Source organism: Homarus americanus, unplaced genomic scaffold (genome assembly GCF_018991925.1).
Source record: "Homarus americanus isolate GMGI-L3 unplaced genomic scaffold, GMGI_Hamer_2.0 scaffold39155, whole genome shotgun sequence".
Taxonomy (NCBI): Eukaryota; Metazoa; Arthropoda; class Malacostraca; order Decapoda; family Nephropidae; genus Homarus; species Homarus americanus.
In genome coordinates this window covers 16,596,849-16,623,111 of record NW_024737042.1, presented here as the reverse complement: position 1 = coordinate 16,623,111, position 26,263 = coordinate 16,596,849, and the positions used below count along the sequence as shown (strand labels likewise).

The 26,263-nt window shown below is 37.4% G+C and overlaps 1 protein-coding gene across 3 annotated transcripts in view; it reads right to left on the bottom strand.

Annotated features, from left to right (window-relative positions):
- Window positions 1-26,263, bottom strand: part of LOC121872752 (transcription initiation factor TFIID subunit 10-like) — a 164,318-nt gene that overhangs the window by 1,491 nt on the left and 136,564 nt on the right. For all 3 annotated transcript variants that reach the window (XM_042375802.1, XM_042375803.1, XM_042375804.1), the window contains 3 exons: window positions 22,985-23,017; window positions 9,744-9,836; window positions 303-367 (listed from right to left, as the gene is read on the bottom strand). In XM_042375802.1, the coding sequence (XP_042231736.1) occupies window positions 303-367; window positions 9,744-9,836; window positions 22,985-23,014 (188 nt within the window). In that variant the 5' untranslated portion in view covers window positions 23,015-23,017. The remainder of the gene's footprint in view (window positions 1-302; window positions 368-9,743; window positions 9,837-22,984; window positions 23,018-26,263) is intronic.

Genomic DNA, 26,263 nt, shown 5'->3' with positions numbered 1-26,263 from the left:
TGAAAACCATAGGTGTTGAATAATTAGCATTGCAAAAGTAATTAAAATGATCTAAGACTCATTAGGACTACTAATTACCCCACTATCAAGTTTTGGACCATAGATTCTTGATCAGCATGCTCAGGAGTAACTATAATGTGATTTTGAACCAAATCTCAGAGACCGAGCTGTTCTACATTAAACAGAAAATGACTTGAAAGGGTAAACAATTGAACAATACTGTAAGTCTTTTAATACAACACAGTATATAATTGAGTTATTATACATCAATATAAGAAAATATTTATATCGTATCTACTTACAGTCTACCATCGGCAGCTTCAAATCCAGAGGTGTTTAAATAATAAGCAGTCACAGCGTCGGGAATCTGAAAAACACAGACATTTGTTTATTTTCACTAACATTATAATACAAAATTACACAGTGCATCTATCTTGAGATGATGTGCTAACAAATTTACATATTTAACTAGTATTGAATTAACTAGTCAGGTTAGATTAGGTTTAATTTGAATAACATTCTACCCTAACTTGTGTGATATGCTGCAACAAATTATGCACAGTCATTCAAAAACTATCTCTACTTGGGGGGGGGGGATCAATGAATTTCAGAATGAACACTGGGACTCCTGTTTTCTCGGTAGGGTTGTCCAAATCTTTCATCCCTTGCTTTACGTATATTAAACAAAATATAAATATAGTTTTTTGAGTGAATACAGTAGTCAGCAACAGAATATAATAACTTGCTGGCTTTCATCTATTTACATATACTTGTACTATACAGGACCTATACTAAAATCTAAATGAGCACCAGTCTAAGAGACCAACGTCCAGAGTTTTAATCACCCTATTCCGTTGACAGGGGTTGTTGTGTTTACAACCAGAGTTTTAAAGGGCAAAACACTACAGTGCTTCCCAGGGAGGTATGGCAGTAAAATTACCATATATCTCGGCCTATAAGGCGTTGGGGTGCATAAGACGGCCCCCCCAATTTTCCATTTAAAAAGTAGCTTTTGAGCTCTATTCGCTGTATAAGACCAGTACCCCAAATGTGACACTTACCCACTGACTCAGTAGTCCTCTACCAACCATCCTTGGTTTTTTAAAATAAGGCCAATTCGCTTCAAGTAATGTCATCAAATGTTACCCGCTGGTGTAGTGTAAACACTAGTGACGTCACTGAAGCGTCTGCTATTTACCGGTAACTGGAACTAATGTCGGTGTCGAGTAAAATTTTTCCATTTACTTGAAATGGATTTACCTGTTTATTTGTTTATTTATTTATTTATAATATACTGTAACATATTAAACACACTGCAAGTATTTTCTTTAATTTATATGCTTGCTTCACACGAGACGATCGGTGGTGGGAGTGTTACCTTGTAGGGTTTCGTGATATAATGTTGTCTAGCACTCAGGATGGATGGAAACTCTAAGGTGGTGGTTTTCTTATATAATATAAGTTATATGGTAGACAGTCTGGTGCTGGAGATGCCGTGTGGTGAGGAGCTGCTCAGTAGACACGTTCGGTGAGTAGCGTGTTGAAGGAGGTAGATGTGCAGGAGCTTCGTTAGAGAAGATGTTGCCTGTTGCTGGCCTCCAGGCTGAATGAGAATGGGACAGCGAGGAGCTTGCTTGGAGGAGGTGTTGCGTGTTCAGGAACTGAGAGCAGAATAAATCTCAATGGAGAGACAGAGCTTATATACACAGCCGCCAGAAGTAGACCGTGGGAAGTCGCCGGTCTTTTGACTCCGTTGCTAGGGAACGGTAGCAGCTGGTGGCTGGTTGCTAGGATACTGTGGCATCTGGTGACGCGCCCCCCCCCCCCGGGCCGCTCGTTTGGTTGCTAGGGAAGAACGTAGCAGGTGGAATGCGGCTACGCAGTTGTAGGGGAGACGTCCACTACAACCTCGTCTCGGTGGTGGGACTGTGTTCCCACTGTTTATACAACAGCTACCACCGTATTATAATTGTGGTGTTTCATTAGGATTTGAGTGAAAAAGGTTACGTATATGGTGTCAGTATATTTTATATATATATATATATAAAAAGCGTTCCCTAGTCCCACCCAGTAGGTCGAGGGTTCGATTCCTTGCTGGTGAGGTCGTTGATTATATGTTCGAAGTCTGCGTGTTAAATGGACTAAAAATGAAGTATATATATGTACCTCGCGTTTCATACCAGCTGGATTCGGTAAAATGCTACTGACACCACATACGAGGCATGGGCAGTTTCCCAATGAGGTTCACGGCGCCATCAGCTCGATGAACAGGCTTTGTGTGAAATATAACAGTCTAGTGTCCTTGTGGGCTAGCCGGTAAGCGTTCCCTAGTCCCACCCAGTAGGTCGAGGGATCCATTCCTTGCTGGTGAGGTTGTTGATTATATGTTCAAAGTCCGCGTGTTAAATGGACTAAAAATGAAGTACGCACGCACACACGCACACACGCACACACACACACCGTATATCTCGGCTTATAAGACGAAATTTGAACATTAAAAAAATCTGCCCAAAGTTAGGGAGTCGTCTTGAGCAACAAATATAAAATTCTTACATCTTAAATATTGTGGTTTACTGTGTCAAGAGTGGTGATGGAAACATCGTAAGCCACTCACAAAGTCCTACCAGTAATTATTGTATACTGAAACTTACGTTTGGCAAGCTGGATTCAAATTAAGATTACCGGTATATTAAAATAATAAAAATTTATTATAAACCTGTCTAACATACCTTGTAATAAACACAGCTGCTATCATCACACACCCCTCCCCCATTTGCCAGTGTGGAGACAAGAAAGGGAAAGTGACTGCGAGATTGGGCTATTTTTAGCCGTTGAGGTGATCAGTAATACATGCCGGGTATCGGTATATTTACTGATAATAATATTTATCTCCTATAAATAATTGATTTAAAATTTATTTTTTTACAAAGAATATTCAGTAAATGAGTGCGTTAATTCTTGAAACTATCGACAGTTAATTACAGACGCTTAAGTGACGTCACTAGTGTTTACACTACACCAGCCGGTAACATTTGCTGCCATTACTTGAAATGAATTGGCCTTATTTTAAGTAACTAACTATAAATAAATACAAAAATTAAAAAAAAAGATCAAAAGTGAGAAATAATATACTGTATGTATGTTGTGTTGTTAAAGTAAGAGGAACAATTGAAACTGCAATTGTGTGTAAATGAGGCAGAAAGTCAGGTCAGCAACCTGGGACTTGGTCACAATTTTCGTTATGCCATATAGCAGCAGGGTCTACCATTAGACAACACATTATGCTTCCAATATCTTCCCAGGCAGTAGTACCTCCCTGTTTAGTAGCTGCCTACTACCTACACAATTTTTAGTAATATTAATTTGATACATGATAAATTAGACAAACTGAAAATAAACATCAAATTTAATTACCAAGACGCTTCCCATTGGCAGCTGCAAGAGGGGGAGATGGGCTATTTTTATCCCGTCTTTGTGTCTGAAGTGGCCAGTAATACCATATATTTATTGATCATAATACTTTTCTCCTATAAATAATTAATTTAAAATTTATTTTTTTACATAGAATATTCAGTCAATGACTTAATTCTTTTAACTACCGACAGCGGTAAATTTAGGATGACAATGATGAAGAAGAAGTCAGGTCATCTGATTCGGAGTTTGATTCTTAATGATTACCATATATGTGTAAGGTGACCACGTCAGGTCATGTTATCTATCCCCAAACGTGATACCCCTTCTCTCATTTGCCTTGTCCAGTTGTTGAGTTATCACTCCATAAGCAATAGCACTCTCTCCGTGTGAACACTACGGTATATTAATACTGTATCCAGCTACCATAAAACCTCACCATGGCTCCAATTGTTAAACGCAGGAGATATGAAGCTTGTTTTAAGCTGAAAGTGATAGCATATGCCCAGTCACACAACAATTGTGCTGCTTCAAGAGAATACGGTGTAACTGAGAAGATGGTGCGGGATTGGAGATCAAAGGAACACTTACTACGAAGTATGCCCAGGAATAAATGTGCAATGAGAAGAGGCACTGCACACTGGCCGATTCTAGAGAAGCACGCAGTAGACATGGTCCATGAGCAGCGTCAAAATGGGTATATTGCATCAAGAAACATGATACGTATGTGGGCACTTAAGTGGGCTAAACAAAATCAAGAGCACAGCAAAGACTTCAAAGCCACGGCTTCATGGTGTAGCCGTTTTATGGAAAGAAGCAATCTGGTACTGAGGCAGAAGACAAAAATAGCGCAAAAATTACCAGCAGATCTTAACTGTAAAATTGTTAATTTCCATCGCTACATAATACAACGATGTAAGAAACATTGTTATCCATTAAGCAACATCGGGAACATGGATGAAACACCTATGAACTTCGACATGGTCGGTAATCATACTGTTGATACAAAGGGTGCAAAAACAGTGTTCGTGAAAACAACAGGACACGAAAAGACACGGTTTACAGTAGTACTTTCATGCATGGCAGACAGAACCAAGTTGAACCCAATGCTAACTCTCAAGAGGAAAACAATGCCCAAAATCAAGTTCCCGGCTGGAGTTTTTGTTCACGTCAACGAGAAAGGGTGGATGGACGAACAAGGAATAAAGTTATGGATTGATCATATATGGTGTAGGCGACCTGGTGGCTTTCGAAAACAGCGTAGCCTCTTAGTATGGGATATGTTCGCGAGTCATTTAACAGAGGGAACAAAAACCAGCATGGCGAGGAACAACAGTGACATTGCAGTTATTCCTGGTGGATTAACTTCAGTTGTACAACCACTTCAAGGACCGCGTTCGTGAACAATGGAACAAGTGGATGATCAGCGGCAAAAAGTCTTACACGAAAGGTGGGAATATGCGTGCTCCCGAACTGGATGTACTGTGTGATTTTGTTATCAAGGCATGGAATGATATTAATGTGGAAACAGTTATCAAGTCTTTTAAAAAGTGTGGAATATCTAATTCAATGGATGGTATGGAGGATGATATGTTGTGGGAGGACGAGGATGAAACAGAAGCCGAAGCCACGTCATCTGATTTGGAGTTTGATCCTTATGATGAAGCAGCCATAAATGTATCTCAGGATGTACTTGAAGAACTTATGATATCAGATGTTGATGATGTGGATTTTGAAGGTTTTAATACATGATGACATCAGTAATAATCATGTGCTAATAAAATTTTTAACTTGTCTCGTAATTTGCTTTTAAAATATTGTGACTTGGTAAATTAAATGTGTGCATGTGTATATATGTATACATACAGTATATATAAATATGTTTGTGTAATAAATGTATGTAGTAAGTACGTAATATTTTTTCACTCAAATCCTAATGAAACACTACTGGAGAACATTCCTTTGTCGCAAAACAAGTTTATAAATTAAAGAAAATAATTACAGTGTGTTTAATATATTACAGTATACAGTCAACCCTCACTTTACGCGGTCCCACATTCCGCGTGTTTCCACGTTTACGCGGTGCCCTGCCAGAACCCAGGATGCTCACATTCCGCGGTGGATGTACCCCTTTACACGGTGAAGTATAATTTTTTTTTAATTTAGCTCATAAAATTCATACAAATTATCCGGCCAGAATATAATTTACATTGCTGGAATTCTTACAATTTGATGATCATTTTGAATATAAACATCATAGATTTTGCATTAGACATACAAATTTTAGATATAATGTTTACTCTTGAGTAAATATGTTATCTTTTGTGCAAAATATATGATATTTATATTCAAAATATTCCTGGTCTTACAAGGAATCCAGCAATGTCAATTATATTATCCTAACTTTAGTCTGATTTATTATTTATTACTAAAAAGGTAAACAGTCTGGTATTCCCACACATTTATCTAGTAGGGACGTTGGTGGGGGGTGGGGGGAGGGAGGGAGGGACCGGCGACCGACCATCTGTTACCGTGTGAAGAATATTTTTTTTTTTATTAACTGAAGATTTTTATTTTAGCTCATAAAATTCATACAAATTACCCGGCCAGAATATAATTTACATTGCTGGAATTCTTACAATTTGGTGATCATTTTGAATATAAACATCATATATTTTGCATTAGACATAAAATTTTTAGATAAAATGTTTAATCTGAGTAAGCATGTTATCTTTTGTGCAAAATATATGACGTTTATATTCAAAATATTCCTGGTCTTACAAGGAATCCAGCAATGTCAATTATATTATCCTAACTTTAATCTGAGGTATTATTTAATACAAAATGTTAAAATCTAAATTTTTCACCCAACATCTCTTGAAGGGAGGATTGGTGGGGGGTGGGGGGGAGGGTTGGGACTGACCGCTGTTGGAAGAGGGGGGAGGCAAGGTGGGGTACTTTGATTGACAGATAGTGTCGTGAAGAATATTTTTTTTTTTTATTAACTGAAGATATTTGTTTTAGCTCATAAAATTCATACAAATTACCCGGCCAGAATATAATTTACATTGCTGGAATTCTTACAATTTGGTGATCATTTTGAATATAAACATCATATATTTTGCATTAGACATAAAATTTTTAGATAAAATGTTTAATCTGATTAAGTATGTTATCTTTTGTAAAAATTATATGACATTTATATTCAAAATATTCCTCAGAGAGGGAAGAGCCGGCAGTGTAGTGTGAGAGGGGGAGGGAGTCGTGTCCATTATTTGAATGGACATTAACTTGGCGACTGTATTTCTCTATTTCTCTTAAGTATTAATTGTGTGCATATACCATCATAAAATTAAGATGTTATTTTTACTACAACATAGTTATGTGTCGTCAAAAAGTGGAGTTTGGGGATCGGCCTGGACTCCATTTCAATTAATCCCATATGTTATGTTATTCACTTTACGCGTTTCTCGCTTTCCGCGGTACCCTCCGGGTTACATTAACCGCGTAAAGTGAGGGTTAACTGTATTATAAATAAATAAATAAACAAATAATTCGGTAAATCTATTTCAAGTAAATGGAAAATAAGCAAACAAATTTTATTTACCAAGACGCTTCCCTCTAGCTCAGGGTGAGATGTAGGGGTAGATAACAAGGCTATTTATAGCCCGTCTTTGTGTCTGAAGTGGCCAGTACCCTAATGCACCAAATATATATATATATATATATATATATATATATATATATATATATATATATATATATATATATATATATATATATATATATATATATATATATATATATATATATATATATATATATATATATATATATATATATATACACACATACATATACATACATACATACATACATATATATATATATATATATATATATATATATATATATATATATATATATATTTATTTCATGCAATTGTAACTAAATATAAATATATATATATATATATATATATATATATATATATATATATATATATATATATATATATATATATATATATATATATATATATATATATATATATATATATATATAAATATATATATAAATATGTTTGTGTAATAAATGTATGTAGTAAGTACATACCGGTAACCTTTTTCACTCAAATCCTAATGAAACACCACACTTAGAATACGGTGGTTGCTGTTGAACCACCTGTTGTATAAATAGTCGGAACACAGTCACACCACCGAGACGAGGGAACACTCCCACCACCGATCGTCTCGTGCGAAGCAAGCGTATAAATGAAAGAAAATACTTGCAGTGTGTTTTATATGTTACAGTATATTATGAATAAATAAATAAACAAATAAATCGGTAAGTCCATTTCAAGTAAATGGAAAAATTTTACTCGACACCGACATTAGTTCCAGTTACCGGTAAATAGCAGACGCTTCAGTGACGTCACTAGTGTTTACACTACACCAGCGGGTAATATTTGATGACATTACTTGAAGTGAATTGGCCTTATTTTAAAAAACCAAGGATGGTTGGTAAAGGACTACTGTCAGTGGGTAAGTGTCACATTTGGGGTACTGGTCTTATACAGCAAATATTTCCAAAGTCACTTTTAAATGAAATTTATATATATATATATATATATATATATATATATATATATATATATATATATATATATACACACACAATATTTTATAATCGCAGTCATGGACTGAATATTCTATGCAAAAAATATAAATTTTAAATTAATTATTTCTAGTGTGGTCGACTTCCTACACAAAGACAGGCTATAAATAGCCATCTTATCTCAACCTCCTTCCTTCCCCCTCCATCCCTCTGTTCTCAGAGAGGTCTTGGTAAATAACTTTTGTTTGTTTATTTTCATTGTTTGTCTAATTTATCATGTTGTATCAAAGTAATATTACTAAAAGTTTTAGGCAGCTACCAAACAGGGAGATTCTACTGCCTGGGAAGATATTGGAAGCATAATGTACAGTATTGTCTAATGGTAGACCATACTTCCATATGGCATCACAAAAATTGTGACCAAGTCTTAGGTTGCTGATTTATCTTTCTGCCTCATTTACACACAATTGCAGAGTTTCAATTGTTTCTTTTCCTTTGACAACACAACATACATACAATATAATGTTTCTCACCTCTGATCTTTTTTCCATTTATTTATGGTTGGTTATTTAAAATAATGCCAATTCACTTCAAGTATTGGCATCAAATTTTACCGGCTGGTGTACACTAGTGACTCACTTAAGCGGCAATTATTTAATTGGAACTAATGTTGGTGTGTGTAAAATATTTCCATTTACTTGAAATAGATTTGCCGATTTATTTGTTTATTTATTTATTTATAATATACTGTAATACATTAAACACACTGCAAGTATTTTCTTTAATTTATATACTTGTTTTGCGAAAAAGGGAGGCTACCATTATAACTGGTAGGTGATCATTAAGGACCAAACTCCGAATCCATGCCGTGACTTCTGTTCATCATTTATATCCTAAATTTACCACTGTCGGTAGTTTCAAGAATTAACGCAGTCATTTACTGAATATTCTTTGTAAAAAAATAAATTTTAAATTAATTATTTATAGGAGATAAGTATTATGATCAGTAAATATACAGATATGCATTACTGACCACCTCCGAACACAAGGACGGCTAAAAATAGCCACAGGCAGTCACAGTCAAGGTCACTTTCCCTGGTAGGACTTTGTGAGTGGTTTACCATGTTTCCATCACCACTCTTGACACGCTAAACCGCAATATTTAAGAGGTAAGAATTTTATACTTGGTGATTAAGACGACCCCCTAACTTTGGGCAGATTTTTTTAATGTTCAAATTCCGTCTTATAAGCCGAGATATACGGTAGCTAATTCCAATATTATAAGTTAATTTTACCGCCACACCTCCCTGTAGAGAGCTGCAGTGTGATGTCCTTCATGATTCAAATTGTTTAAAAATCTAGTTGTAAACATGACGTCCCTCATCAACAGAAGAGGGCGATTAAAACTTATGGCGCAAGTATACTGTACTGAACTAGTAATCTGATTCATTTCTGCTTGTCCTAAGACTTAGATGCTCCATGTCTAATACATCACATACAAGCAAATACTGTACAGTGAAACCTCCATATAACAAACTTCTCTATCCATATAATCCGTTAGACTTTCATCTCTATACGTTCATTAGATGAAGGTTTCACATCTAACGGGCCCCTCAATATACAGGTAATGGACTTCCACCTCTATATAGTTCAATATATGGAGGTTTCATATGTCCGTTAAATAAGATGGCAAGCAGATTTTCATGTAGTCACACCGTTGGGTTATAGTCCTCAAGCTGCATCAGGAAGTCGGAGAGTGGCAAGCCTGCAGTTCGGGAGATCTGGCTCCCACCACCACCACCTGCACCCTGAAAAAAGTAAACTTATAAACATACAGTAAAATGAACATTTAATGGACGTCAATCTAAGAGATATACTGTATGTACAGTAATATCATCGTTAGCTGGAATCTCTTTTAGCAGATACTCTCCAATAGCTGAAATTGAAATTTGCTCAGAATTTTTCCGGAGAATTTCTCTCAATTACGGGTTTGGGAATGATTTTCTGAGGTTGAAAATCAGGAGCACTTTCTGAAAAATTCGGACAAAATTAGGGCAACTTTTTCCAAATATTTTTTCTGGGTCTGGGAGCAAAGTTCAAGGATGAAATAATGCACAATTTCCGAAAAATTCAAAGAAACTTTCCCAGTACCCAGAAAACTCCAGTACAGTACGGTACAGTACAGTACAGTACAGTACATCACCTAATTTACAAATGAAGTATAATTATCTTTTATTATGAATTGGTACATAAGTTCTAGTCATAAGCTCATTAATTAGCATTGGCAAACAATAACTACTGTATAAAATAAACATTCCTGCACTATACACTACCATATATTATACAGTACTGTACATGTGATAGTGTCTGATTATGTACTGTGAATGGTCCTAAGACCAAGTGACACATTAACACAACTCAGATTATAAATCATTTAGAAGAATCTGTTCACATTCATTTCTATTCCTAAATATGGGTTGGGCCCAGACCCACCCTTTTCATCAGAAAATTCCAATACTTTTTCTTTAATGCAATATTGTTGTACTGCGTACTTTTGTACGGGTCTCTATAATCTCTTCCGATTCATATAACAGCTACATAACAATCAAACTCACCATGCCAGTGGGAAGTGTCACAGAAAACATTAAACATTTAGAAGGGGTAATTAGTATGCTGTACGGCATGTTGTTTTATACGAATTATACCAGTTTCCGTGCATATAATCTTAAGTATGTATACTGATAGTATTAAGGGAGAACTCAAGGTATCTATATGATGATTGGGAAAGCCCAAGTGATATGGACTAGTGTACTATAGTGAATAAGTGTGATCTTGTCTGAAGGTTATGGTATTTATGTCTGTGTAAGATTAGCAAACATAGCTACCTCAGGTATCAGATGAAAATATATGAGAACAATGATCTGGGAAAAGGATAAATGTATCAGACATTATGTGAAATATTGGGATTATGTACCTCAGTGTGAGCTTGATACCTGAACAATCGTTACCCCTTGTGATGAATAACCACGAACAGTGTAATGATTCGAGAATCTTATGAACGCGTTAAACAATTGCAAAGTATGGGGAATGAACCATACACACAGAATAAAGAAGAGGATATACCAAAGCCAAGGACCAAGGCCTTTGTTTGCGCTGGCACATAAACCGCCTGTGGCTACAGTTTCGAGGTAATGAGATAGCCAAAGCAATTTGCCTGAACATGACAAACCAGACACTTACTGTAGTATGAAATTTAGAATTAAGGTATGTAGCTATAAGGCATTAAGTTCCAATATATAAGAAAGTGTATGTGTGGGAGCCAGAATAAAGACATGGTGAAATTTAAGCATTGGCACCGGTAGGGCTAGTCAGGGCGAGACGTTGCCCCTCGTCCTCAGAGACACTCGGTATCTCACACACGCAGGTCAGTACACTACATCTAGTGGTACATCAGAGTACTTAAAGAGGCGTACTGTACCTAGAATTTTATATACAGTAAGATCTTGTATTTCGCAAGTAATATAGACTGGAATAATTGCGCCAAATTCAAATTCGCCAAATGCAAATACAGTACATAAACTAATGGGAAAAATAGCAATTAGACTGGCCACTCTACATCAACCTCTGATTTTCCCATTTATAACCTCCAAATGATACAAATTCTGCCTTTATTGACTTGATTGTGCTTTCCGGAAACTAGTTTTTAGGCCTTCCTCAAGTAATTTAATCACAAGCTGCTTATCCTGCATCAATTACTTGGCAAACTTAACCCTTATGATATTCCCGCTTCTCCTTTTCCTTATTTGGCCACTTAGGTGGGTCTGTCCCACCTCCACCAGCACGACCCCCAGTAGAGGTAGAGGCAATTATCTTGACTCGACAGGTGGTAGCACCACCCAAAAAAAGCACACGATAACAGCCCGGGCAGTCGCTAGGATGGCGCGGGCTACAAAGCGATACAGGTTGTACCTCTCTAGTCCGGCATTTTGTGGTCCGGAAACTCCCGTGGTCCAGAACGATTTTAGTTTGTCCAATAGGTAGATAGGCAGCTTTTTTTTTTTTTTTTGTGAATTATTATTACAGGACTATTAGAATTTTGCCCTCAGGCCCCAATGTGGGTCAATGACCTATGCCGGGTGGGCTAATCCCTGTTATATATATATATATATATATATATATATATATATATATATATATATATATATATATATATATATATATATATATATATATATATATATATATATACACACACACAGTTGTACCCCACTTAACGCGATCAATAGAACCCAGAGGGTCCCGCGTTAAGTGAAATCCGCGTTAAGTGAACAACAGAACATATGGGATTAATTCCAATAGAAACCGCCCGACCCCCAAACTCCACTTTTTGAAGGCACATACCTATGTTGTAGTAAAAATAACATCTTAATTTTATGATGGTACATGCACACAATTAATACTTAAGAGAAATAGAGAAATACAGTCGCCAAGTTAATGTCCATTCAAATAATGGACTCAACTCCCTCCCCCCTCTTCTCACACTACACTGCTGGCTCTTCCCTCTCTGAGAAATTTTGGGGGGAAAACCACTAAATTTTAATAAATAATACCTCAAACTAAAGTTAGGATAATACAATTGACATTGCTGGATTCCTTGTAAGACCAGGAATATTTTGAATATAAATGTCATATATTTTGCACAAAAGATAACATAGTTACCTAGAGAAAAATTTTTATCTAAAATTTGTATGTTTAATGCAAAATATATGATGTTTATATTCAAAATGATCACCAAATTATAAGAATTCCAGCAATGTAAATTATATTCTGACCGGGTAATTTGTATGAATTTTATGAGCTAAAACAAATATCTTCAGTTAATAAAAAAAAAAATAATCTTCACGACACTATCTGTCAATCAAAGTACCCCACCTTGCCTCCCCCCTCTTCCAACCGCGCGGTCAGTCCCAACCCTCCCCCCCACCCCCCACCAATCCTCCCTTCCAGAGTTTTTAACATTTAGTATTAAATAATACCTCAGATTAAAGTTAGGATAATATAATTGACATTGCTGGATTCCTTGTAAGACCAGGAATATTTTGAATATAAATGTCATATATTTTGCACAAAAGATAACATAGTTAATTTGAGAAAAATTTTTATCTAAAATTTGTATGTCTAATGCAAAATATATGATGTTTATATTCAAAATGATCATCAAATTATAAGAATTCCAGCAATGTAAATTATATTCAGACCGGGTAATTTGTATGAATTTTATGAGCTAAAACAAATATCTTCAGTTAATAAAAAAAAATAATTCTTCACGGGGTAACAGATGGTCGGTCGGTCCCTCCCTCCCCCCCACCCCCCACCAACCGTCCCAAGGAGATGTGTGGGATAACCACTAAATTTTAATAAATAATACCTCAAACTAAAGTTAGGATAATATAATTGACATTGCTGGATTCCTTGTAAGACCAGGAATATTTTGAATATAAATGTCATATATTTTGCACAAAAGATAACATAGTTACTCTGAGAAAAATTTTTATCTAAAATTTGTATGTCTAATGCAAAATATATGATGTTTATATTCAAAATGATCACCAAATTATAAGAATTCCAGCAATGTAAATTATATTCTGGCCGGGTAATTTGTATGAATTTTATGAGCTAAAACAGGCAGTCAGGCAGGGTGGCGGGTGGGGCAAATCTAAAAATAGCGTCTCGAGCCGGACACTCACCGCGTATATGTGGAAAAAATCCGTGTTAAGTGAAAGTTCAGCTCTGGCGAGGCACCGCGTATATGATAAAACGCGTTAAGTGAAACCGCGTTAGGCGGGGTAATACTGTACAGAGTACAACATTTAACCCTTCAATATATATGAGCAGTAAATAAATGTTGCTTTCATATTCTTATGTAGAGTAATGACGATATGTTTTCACATGTGCGCACTTACATACACGCAGTCTCACTTTTTTTTTACCATTAATGGTTAGCTACTTATATTGTTCCATTTATTAACATTAAATAACATTACAGGTACTTCAAACAACCATATTATTTTTTTTACATTAATTTTACTACAGCTAAAATCAGGGTCTTATTTTCTTCAGTTTTATATGTCGAACCAATCAGTCACTGGTTTCGTAAGCTCTAACATAAACAATGCCGGCAGCCGTCTCGTCTCCTCTAATATTCCACGTATTATTAATAAATTGTATTGTTAATTTTGCACACACATACATTAATTCAATAAAAACAAATTCAGAAACATTAATTAAAATATATATGAACAGTAAATAAGTGTTGCTTTCATATTCTTATGTAAAGTAATGACGATATGTTTTCACGTGTGCGCATGCGCACTTACATATGCGATCTCTCTTTTTTCTTTACCATTATCGTTAGCTACTTCTATTGTTCCATTTATTAACATTAAATAACATTACTTAAAACAACCATATTAATTTTACTACAGCTACAACCAAGGTCTTATTTTCTTCAGTTTTATATGTAGAACCAGTCAGTCACTGGCTTTGTAATCAACGAAAACAATGCCGTGTCATTTCCTCGTGTGTTTTAATATTCTACGTATTATTAATGAATTGTATTGCTCATTTTGCACACATAAACATTAATTCAATAAAAAGGACATTCAGTAATAAACAATAATGAATCTTTTGTACAGAAGAGAAATGACGCTGTTTACACGATTATGCACGTCATCTGCACGTTGGCGGGCCGTTCAAACCCGTCGAAATTCAAGTTTCCGCCGTCAAAATTTTTATTTATTTAATTTTTTGTGTTCCAATAAAATACGTTAAAAATTAAAAACTCGCAAAATTTGAGAAGCTACTATACGATATTTAACCCTTCAATATGTCTTCAAAGAGACCATGATGCAGAGAAAGTGTTGCTAGTGCTTCCAAGCATAAGCACAAGTCACTATCTATCCAGGAAAAGGGTGAATTTCCATGGTCCGGCACCGGTCAGGTCCCGAGGTTGCCGGACTAGAGAGGTACAACCTGTAGTTGCGTTCTTGTAAACCTCTTTTATGTTCACCACTGGCAATTCGATCACCAGAACGCTAACACAACAAAATTGGAGAAACTAGCAAAAATCACAGAGTAACTGACAGAAACCGCGCGATTCAACTGATCACGTGATGTAAACAGAGAGCGCTGGTGTAAACCGTTATTATTCCTCACTGCGAAACATTCTTTTTACTTATTCTTTTCATACAGTATTTATGGGTAATGGCTAAATTTGCAAAAAAATAAATAAAAAAAAATTTACAGAGTACCTTTCAACAAACACTTCACAAACAAAAGACATGAATCAATTGACCATGTGATGTTGAACGTGAACTGTAAACATTGCATAACCCCGCGCCACGCTTAAAACGTTGAGGATGGAATCGCGCTACAGCCAACATTCGTAGGCAAAAGTTTGCATTTTACAAACAGCGTTCCCCTATTCATCAATCGCTTTGCAACCAATTCATGTTGACAAAACATGCGTTGTAGCAGAAATGACTGTAACTGGTATGAGGTCTGTGACGTCATACAAGACGGTGGCCAGCATTCAGCTGGCTGGATCTCGCGAAATACACTATATTTTACACCAAATATAAGACTTGGTTACATTAGGTAGTGCTCGCGAAATTCAAAAATGCGAAATGCAATCGCGCGAAATATGAGATCTTACTGTACATCTTAAAGCCTTGCCTAATGTTATTTGTAATGTTGTGTGTTAATACAAAAGCCCATCAGGCTTGGCATCTCATACACGCAGGTGTATCCGCCTGTGGGCAGAGAGAGACCAGTGAGGTCAGCCCAACAACCACTGTTCTACATTGAGGAACCTACCTGGTGTTGTGGGTAATGCTTATGGCCGCTAAGCAACCTTCACTATGGATCTCTGGACATCACACACTTGAGCACCCTGGATGTGAAGAGATGGTGCTACTTGAGGTGCTCACAGTTGCTACTTTAAGCGACCTAATGATACCGGATCCAGAAATACTCCTGCTGTAAATGCCTGGGAAGGATATCATCTACCCAACAAGAGTAGTGTGTGAAATGGGCACCTACTGTGTGTACATTGGTGCTAACAATGAGTTGCAGTACCTGTATGTATTGGGTGTATTAAGGTGATATCAAGTATGTTGGTGCTATTGAGTATTTTAAGCTGATGTTGAGGAGGTTGGTGCTGTTGAATATTACAGGTGATATTGGGGAAAGAATGATCTAGGTAAGGAGGTCAGTGATTTTGTAAGGAGAGAGAAGACCTTAATTAATTATTTGGAGAAGGTCTGGTATTTTTGTGTGGTGCAGTAACCTTAATAATTGCTTCGGGAAGGTCGGCTATTTTTTTTTATGTGACTGAATGCAATTTGTTTTATTAGGAAATAAAATTGTTAAATTCTTGGGGAGGGGTGTGTGATGATAGCTGTGTTTATTACAGGGGTATAATGTTCTTTTACAGTATGTTAGACAGGTTTATAATACATTTTTATTATTTTAATATACCGGTAATCTTAATTTGAATTCAGCTTGCCAAACGTAAGTTTCAGTATAAAATAATTAGTGGTAGGACCTTGTGAGTGGCTTACGATGTTTCCATCACCACTCTTGACACACTAAACCACAATATTTAAAAGGTAAGAATTTTATACTTGGTGATTAAGACGACCCCCTAACTTTGGGCAGATTTTTTTAGTGTTCAAATTCCGTCTTATAAGCCGAGATATACGGTATTGAAGGGTTAAATGTCGTATAGTAGCTTCTCAAATTTCGCGAATTTTTAATTCTAAACGTATTTTATTGGAACACAAAAAATAAATAAATAAAAATTTTGACGGCGGAAACTTGAACTTCGACGGGTTTGAACGGCCTGCCAACGTGCAGACGACGTGCATAATCGTGTAAACAGAGTCATTTCTCTTATGTACAAAAGATTCATTATTGTTTATTACTGAATGTCTTTTTTATTGAATTAATGTTTATGTGTGCAAAATGAGCAATACAATTCATTAATAATACGTAGAATATTACAACACACGAGGAAATGACACAGCATTGTTTTCGTTGATTACAAAACCAGTGACTGACTGGTTCTGCATATAAAACTGAAGAAAATAAGACCTTGGTTGTAGCTGTAGTAAAATTAATATGGTTGTTTTAAGTAATGTTATTTAATGTTAATAAATGGAACAATAGAAGTAGCTAACGATAATGGTAAAGAAAAAGAGAGATCGCATATGTAAGTGCGCATGCGCACACGTGAAAACATATCGTCATTACTTTACATAAGAATATGAAAGCAACACTTATTTACTGTTCATATATATTTTAATTAATGTTTCTGAATTTGTTTTTATTGAATTAATGTACGTGTGTGCAAAATTAACAATACAATTTATTAATAATACGTGGAATATTAGAGGAGACGAGACGGCTGCCGGCATTGTTTATGTTAAAGCTTACGAAACCAGTGACTGATTGGTTCTACATATAAAACTGAAGAAAATAAGACCCTGAGTTTAGCTGTAGTAAAATTAATGTAAAAAATTAATATGGTTGCTTGAAGTACCTGTAATGTTATTTAATGTTAATAAATGGAACAATATAAGTAGCTAACCATTAATGGTAAAAAAAAAAGTGAGACTGCTCGTATGTAAGTGCGCACATGTGAAAATATATCGTCATTACTCTACATAAGAATATGAAAGCAACACTTATTTACTGCTCATATATATTGAAGGGTTAAATGTTGTACTCTGTATAGACAAGCAGAGAGAGAGAGAGCAGCCGAACTGCCGGATGTAAACAAACCTTAATTTCCCGCGGCTTTTTTTTTTTAAGGGGATTAGCCCACCCGGGCATAGGTCACTGACCCACATTGGGGCCTGAGGGGCAAAAATTTAATACTCCTGTAATAATAATAATAATTCAGATAAGTAAAAAAAAAAAAATGCCTATCTACCTATTGGACAAACTAAAATCGTTCCGGACCACGGGAGTTTCCGGACCACAGAATGCCGGACTAGAGAGGTACAACCTGTACTGTATAGCAGTTGTAAAAGTAAAAGTATTGTTACACTGGCAAAATGTTACTCAAGTAGATGTAAAAGAATCCAAAATTCAATGTACTCAAGTAGAAGAAAAAAGTATCTCATTCATAAAATACTTAAGCACTGAAAGTAAAAAGTAACAACAAAATTATTAATCGTCTCAAATATTAAAATAAATTCACAGTAAATTATAAAAAAAACTAGTTAACTAAAGATAAATATAAAAGACAGCATTACACATATTTATTTGGAAATCTTTCTATTAAGATTAATCAATAACCGATTCTCAAAATTATGGCTGTCCAATCGGGATCTTTTAGGCCTAACTATAAGCCCAGCATAACCCAAAGAGAATAATCAGCCGCTCTTCTCCCTACAATCCATTGCAGGGAGTGTGAACTGGCTGAGTATATCCATCCAACACAATGATGACTTTCTTCCTTATCCACACAAGTATCGTCGACATGGACTTATGGTCCGCTGACATAATGTTGTTTCTCTGTCATTGGGTTAGGATACAGACCTATCTGGCAAGTATCTGAGGTGGGGGATGACCCGCACTTCTCTTCCTGTAAACACTAAACTGTCCCAATGCTAACACTCTTTAACACTACTGTATTGCCTTGACTGTCCCACTGTCAGGGACCTCCTACCACCTACTTATTCGTAATAAGTTAGATTTAATTCTTACACGCTACCTACGCTTTGGTGGGTGCTATCCTAATGCCCTTCAATCATGGCAATATTGTCTCAATATCACAAGTCATTGTGTGTCCTACGAGACACGAGTACCGTTGCATGACTAGGCTTGTCGCCCCCTGGGAATAAATTAATTAAAACCGTAATAAATAATAAGCCCAGCATGACTAAACAGATGCTCACAAGCAGCAGATGCAGGTAGTGGGGTGTTAAGCTTCAGAGATAAGTTACATATGTCAGGAAAGACCCCAGTAGCTCCATTCCATCCCCTGGGCATGATGCTTAGTAGCTATCAGGCTCCTTCAGTTGAGGAGTTTGTGGATGAATGTTGCCTCCATAGTGACTAAGTCTGACTAAGACTCACCATGAACCGTTCCTCAAATTGGGGTGTGGCTGTGGTGATGTCACTTTTCGATTCTACTATAATTGATGAGTGGCTGAATTTTTCACACCACATAACACCTGAGGTGCAGGGAGGGGCTGGGAGGGGGGTGGTACCTAGTTATTTAAGCAGAATTTTAAATACATTCGTCTCACACATATGATTAGATACAGGCTTTATATCTAAGCATTTTAGAATCACAGCCTTTGAAATTCGTTTTAGGTATAGGTACAGTATATGCAAGAGCAACTGATGTCAAGTGGGAAGACCAAGCCCCTGAAGGAAAAGTGGGGGAGAATAGAGGGGGATTCGATGGAGGAAGGGGGATAAGAGGGTAGGCTAGGCGAGGTGGATGGTCAAGATACTAATGAACACAAGAGGATCAAAGGGAAAATCCCGTCATGGCTACTGCCACCTGATCTGACGTCACCTCACCTCCCGAGACCTCTAGGTATGTGACTGCGTGGTGTCTCCCCACACCCACACACAAGATCAATGTAGACCGGACGAACAGCTGTCTAGTTCACGCTCCCTCTGCGCAGTGACGTCTCCTGAACTACAGCTGGCTCGCCCGCTCCCTCTCTCTCTCTCTCTGTCTGTCTGTCTGTGTCTCTCTCCACTAGTCTGTCTATCTTTACAGTATTGTCATCATAACCCCATTTCCTATATCCTGGTATAGGGGAGGTTTAGCTCGGAAAGAAGGAGAAAGATGTAGCTATAGTAAGAGAGGCTATTTAAAAGGGTGTCATAAAGGGTCTCGTCACTTTTGTCCCTTCATTGTGGAGGGAAGGAGAGCTGGCATTATTTGAATATTATTACTAATTTCCTGAAATTCATACGCTTATTTCAGTGCAATTTATCTGTGCACTTGAGTTCATAACTGTCTCCTCTGAAATGTTTCCATATCTGTGTGTATGCATCTAAAGGGGGAATAAATATATCCTGATAACTTATATTTTGTTTACACATATAGGTTATAAATAAATGACATACCGTATATACTAGGTGTATAGTTCGAGTTTTTAAACACAAATTTTAAGGCAAAAAATTGGGGGTCGTCCTATACATGCGTAATAGTTTTGTTAGGTTGAACCCGTGCATGATGGGAAGGGCGAGGAGCAACTTTTAACTTCAGACATGAAAAATATTTACCATTTACTGCCAGTAAACAATGGAAACGTAAAATATGTACCAATTAGTAATGAAAAGGTGTGCAGTTCCTTCAGCAAATGAAGCTCACCAACTTACTAGGCTAAATTACCTTACGATGCTTTCAGTAGTCTATGTTGAAGTTCTTAGCACAGGCTAACTTATCATATCATATCCGGTATCACAGTTCTCATTGATGTACAAAAAATACAGTAATAAAAACCTTTTCAATATTCATAATATAATACCTGGTAATCTACTTCAACCTCCTATTGTTTCTTGAACCGCATCACCACCAGCTCTATCAGCTAGAGCGGTACCGTGTTTTTCGAATCGTTTTCAGTTAAAAAACTGTTACATCATATATTTTACCTTAACTGTGCCTGAATGAATATATTCTTGAAATAAATAGTAGTTTTGCTGAAACGTGATGTATTTCAATGTGAAATAGGATAAAATACATGGCGAAAACAAAAGACTTTACCTAAGCTTCCGATGTTCTTGAGATGTTACTCGTTTTTTAATAGTTTTAGGTTAAATTCTGTTATATTACATTGATATTCTATTCATACTGTGCTTGATATACTACATTCACGGAAATGTAATATTTTGCTGAAATAGCGTCGTATTACAGTGGAAAGTGAAACAATGACTTTCGCTTTCTTCGTTCAAAAGATGTTTCCGTAATCGCTTTTGAATGGTTTAGTTAAAAACTGTTGTATTACAATAATATTCCTCCTAATTGACTTGAATAAATACTTGAATGGAAATATACAATATTTTGTTGAAACTACCCAGCGTTTCAGTGTAAAGTGTCGTAATAATAAATGGTAAACAATTTGCCTTCGGCACTAAGCGAACCTCAGTTTATAGGGCGTGAGCGTTTTTACTGAAGGTTTTGTTGTTCCATTACCCTAAAAAACGTGGGTCGAACTATAAACGAGGAATATCATAAATTAACGATTTCTTGGTCAAAAAATCAGGAATTCGACCTATAAACGAGGGGGGGTTATAGCGGTATATACGGTATATGATTTACATCAACTGTAACCCAAGGTAATCGGTTTTTCCTACTATCATTTTGATATTTTCTTAAATTTTCTATTTTCACCTCTGCAATTCTTAAAATTTTTCTAATTTATCCTAATACTACACTTCAGTTTCCGAATTCTAAAGAACACATATTTTGGCAAAGAAAGATAAAACACCATGGGGTACATCAACTCCAACACACTCTTATCTCAGACACAATTGTTTTGAAATCGTCTTTCCCCTCCTTAAGACTGTCCCCATGTACAGCCTTAAATACGTCTCTCATAATAGTTAACTGAGAAAATAAAGTGTCAGAAGGAACATACAGTTCACCTCTGTTTATTTCTCCTGTCCATATTTTGGTCACAGATGTGCACTCGGTGACTTTCTGGCCTAAGTGAGGGTATTTCACGCAAATTCTTCTTACAATATAGCCACCATTACCTCAGAGCTTCCTCTTCTATGACTAAATCTATTGCTTTACCTGCATTTTTGTCAGGGTTTATACACTCTCCTAGGTTTTCATCAATCTCATCACTTGACTCTTTTTCTACTTCATTGCCAATATCCAAGTCTTTGAAACAGTGATTAGTTATATTGAGTTCTACTGCCAGCTCTCTGTCATTGAAAAGTGTACCTTCATCATTTGTTTGTCTAAGCCCATAATATCTTGACAAGCAGTCAAAATTATCATTAGTTAAGTTCGATTCCTTAAAATGTATTGAGCACCATCCACTGTCTGCATGGATGTCATCAGCTCGGCAACAGGAATAAACCACGCTGTCTAAATTGTTTTTCCTTTGGAAAGCGGGTATATTTAAGGCATGATCCTGCTGTTTTTTTTCTTGTGTTATTGCATCCACATACTGAGCAATTGCTCGGCATATCTGCAGAATTGAGGCCAGTTCAATGAAAATGTACCACGTCACAAAATATTATACTGATTGCCTCAGACAGTGGTGTGTACACACAAATGGCCAGGGTCAGATTGGGGTCAACTTGTCAAGGACAAGGAGACGCAGGCAGGGTGAATCAGCTGACATCATCACTCCCGCCCGCCTCGTACCTCACCTGCACACCGTCCAACCTCTCTACATTGACCTTGCCCACACAGTACCCTTCATGGCTTCATCCATACCATACCCACCACCACATCTCTTTTAGTATGGTTCATAATTAATTATTTTAAAAATATATTATTAGTTTGCCACAGATATTAAAACTTTTTGGCTGGCAAGTAATGAGTAATGGTTCTCGTTATTTCAATTGTATCGGAGTAAAAGTATTATAAAACCATACTTAAGTAAAAGTACTAAAAAATTTGAATACTTTTTAAAAATTAAATACCTAAAAATGTTACTTGGATACAATCGTACAGTAAATTTATTTACCGGTAGTTACTTTATGACTACTGTATAGTATCGTAAGGTGAGCTCATTTATTCTCTTGAAATAACTGTAAGTAATAATGACGCCTTCCATCACCATTTAAAATTACCGTACTCTACAGTATATACAATGAATAATTTACATGAAGCTTATGTTTGGTAACTACTGTAGACTGGTATTTATTGGTGATGGTAGGTACTAATATTGTTCTGTTCTGTACTTACCTGCTGATGCTGCTGTCCTGACTGGTCCATCACCTATGAAGAATAAAAAAGTAAAGGGTAAAAAATACTGCATTGGAAATTATAGTAAACAAATTTACATCCCATATAAAACCTGATGGTGCCTGGACTCCAAACCATTAATATTGTACTTATATCTCTCTCTGATTTGCAAAGTCTGAACAGCACAAGAAAAATGTCACTGGGATTATTCATACTTCAAACCTAAAACACCAGCTAAGGATTCTCTACTATGCTACTCTGTGTGTGTGTGTGTGTGTGTGTGTGTGTGTGTGTGTGTGTAATAGTAATAATAATAATTATTATTAACGGTTTATTGAAAAAGTTCTGCAGTCCGAAGGATGACAATATACATTGGACATAAATGATAAATTACATACATACACTTGTGTGTGTGCTCTACATAGCTGGCAAGATTATCGCCCGAGTCCTCCTAAACAGACTTCTTCCTTAGGCGGAAAACTTCCTCCCAGAATCTCAATGTGGTTTTAGACCATCCGCTGGCACAACTGACATGATCTTTGCTACCCGCCAGATACAGGAAAAGTGCAGAGAAAAGCGTCGTGACATGTACCGATTACATGGCTTTCGTCGGCCTAACCAAGGCCCTCTGGTGGACCTTCAGCCATTTTGGCTGCCCACCAAAATTCATCGCCATTGTGAGGCAAGTCCACGATGGCATGGCGGCAATGTTCTGCACAACAGCACCCAGTCAGAGTTCTTCCCCACCTAATCGGGGGTTAAACAAGGGTGTGTACTGGCACCAACTCTCTTTTCCATCTTCTTGACTGCCTTCCTTACTCGTGCCAGTGCCAATTTAGCCAGTGGGATGAACATCCAGTACCGGGTGAAGAAGGGTCTTTTCAACACAAGAGCGACTCCAGGCAAGAACAAAGGTGTCGGCAGCTACCATTACTGAACTTCAGTATGCAGCTGACCTCACCCTTGTTGCTCACACTGAACACAACCTATAGGAGATCCTAAACACCTATACAGATCCGGAAAGCACACTTCGGCCTTGAGGTGAATGTACGTAGGAATCAGATTCTCTTTCAACCTGCCCCTGGTTCAGATACACCTCCACCATCAATCCAGCTTAACGGTACTACCCTCTCTAATGTTGCCCACTTTCGGCATCTTGGCTCTCACCTGTACACTGTCATGATCGTGATGACAGCTAACCTGAAAACCTTAAGGATTCATATTACGCTCAAACGTCCACAAAACCTTCAGTCCCCAGTGGAAACATCCCCAGTTTTCTCTGTTCCCGTCTTTGTTGTAGGGAACTTTGAATATAATCCACGGATTTTAGGCAGGCTGTATGTTGGGACCTGTTGCCATCCAACCCTTTGTAATCAATTTAATTTTGCTTTGATAGCTGAGTCAGAGCATTGTTAGTGAGGATAATAGTAGGGAATGAAACCGAGTTCATAGTCTCAGTTTCAACGTCAGAGTGTACAGTAAATTAATTCATCGAAATAGAAGTAGGTGGACTCCTGGCCTATTTTGAGTGGGTGCGCGGGCATTTCTACCGTTAGTAAGTGCCCGTCCTTCATCCATACAGGTATGCCATTCCACTCTGTGTTGTAATTCGCCTTCAAGTGATTTGACCCAATTAATAGTTGATTGTGCAAGTGTTACAGTAACGAGTTGATATGCTCTGAGTGAAGTCATATTTACGTTTTAACGTCCCCTGAAATGTGATGTCGTTGTCACTGTTAGTAAGTGCCCGTCCTTCATCCACACAGGCCCTAACGGCCTAGGTCAGGTCTGTAGCGTGGATGTTGTATCCACTATGTCTGGCGGAGATGTCCGAGGTCCAGTAGGATCAGTTACCTTCGTGAGACCCAGCCGTCAGACACTTCAGACTACCTATGGGCCCCATAGCTGGCTTGTCTGGCCCTAACGCCGCCTGCGAGGTGACCCGGATCACCAAGCCACACACCACTACCAGCCCCCATCATTGGTGGATGAGTGTCTAACTCAGTAGGGCTATTTGTGTGGGGATTAATCCACTGGAATTTTAGAGTTCAAGCCAGAAAGTACTCCATGGTGGCTGGACCCCATGGCTGTTGCTCAGTATCACCCCTGGACGACTGAGTGTTGTAGTGGCAGTTGCCCTGGTCTTTATGGTGCTAAGTGACTATAAGAGTTATGTGTTATTGAGTATGTCCACCCAGTAGGGTAGTAGTGGTGTGAGTATGTTGAGCCTGAGGGCCTAGTACTAGATTTCGTCTGTTGGTACATATAAATTCTTTCTCCTAATTTCATATTAATGTTTAAATAAATTTTGTATTTGTATATTGTGTCTATTATTTACCTACAGTATTTACCGTTATTTTTTCCCTATTACTTGTTACTATCATTACATCTACCCACGAGCCTCCTTTCGTCACGCTACCAAGGGTAATAAGTATGAGTAAAAGGAATTGTTACTGACACACAGGCCCTTATAAAATGGTGGCAGCTCAGGCCCTCATAACACCACCGCGGACATCGATGAAAAGATTCAGCATCGGATCAGATGTGCATCTCAAGCCTTTGGCAGACTCCAAAATCGTGTCTTCAGCTGTAGGGAGCCGAAATTATCAACAAAGCTGCACGTACATCGAGCAGTGGTCCTCCCCACCTTGCTATATGGCAGTGAGACATAGGTCACATACAAGAGGCCTGCTCAATTGGAAAACTTTCACCAACGTAGTTCGTTCCATCCTCCGTGTTCACTGGGAAAACAAGAGAACAAATGCCAGTACAGGTATTCTTGCTGACACCAACTGTAGTAGCATCGAGGCTACCATTATCCATGAACAACTATGTTGGACTGGCCATGTTACCTGCATGGATGACAGTAGACTGCCAGCAGCTACTTTACAGTCATCTAACGAATAGTAAACGAATTTCAAGCGGCACTTGAAAGGTATAAAGATAGTCTTAAGAAAAACCTGAAAAAGTGCCAAATCAACCCCCTCACCTGGGAGTCGATTACTCCACATCGTAACGTTTGGAGGAGTACCACATGAGAAGGTGTCAATGCTTGAAGTTAGCCCGGCTGCAAACCGAGGCAGACAAGCGCCAACGCCGGAAAGACGCTGCTACCGGCCCTCCCGCAGAAGATGGAGCCCTCCACATGTGCAACGACTGTGAACGACGCTGCGAGTCCCATATTGGTCTATTTAGTCACCTCAAAACTCACCAACCTACAGTAGATGACATCCCTAATAACTCATATCATTGCTGGATGATCGCATACTCGATTCAGAG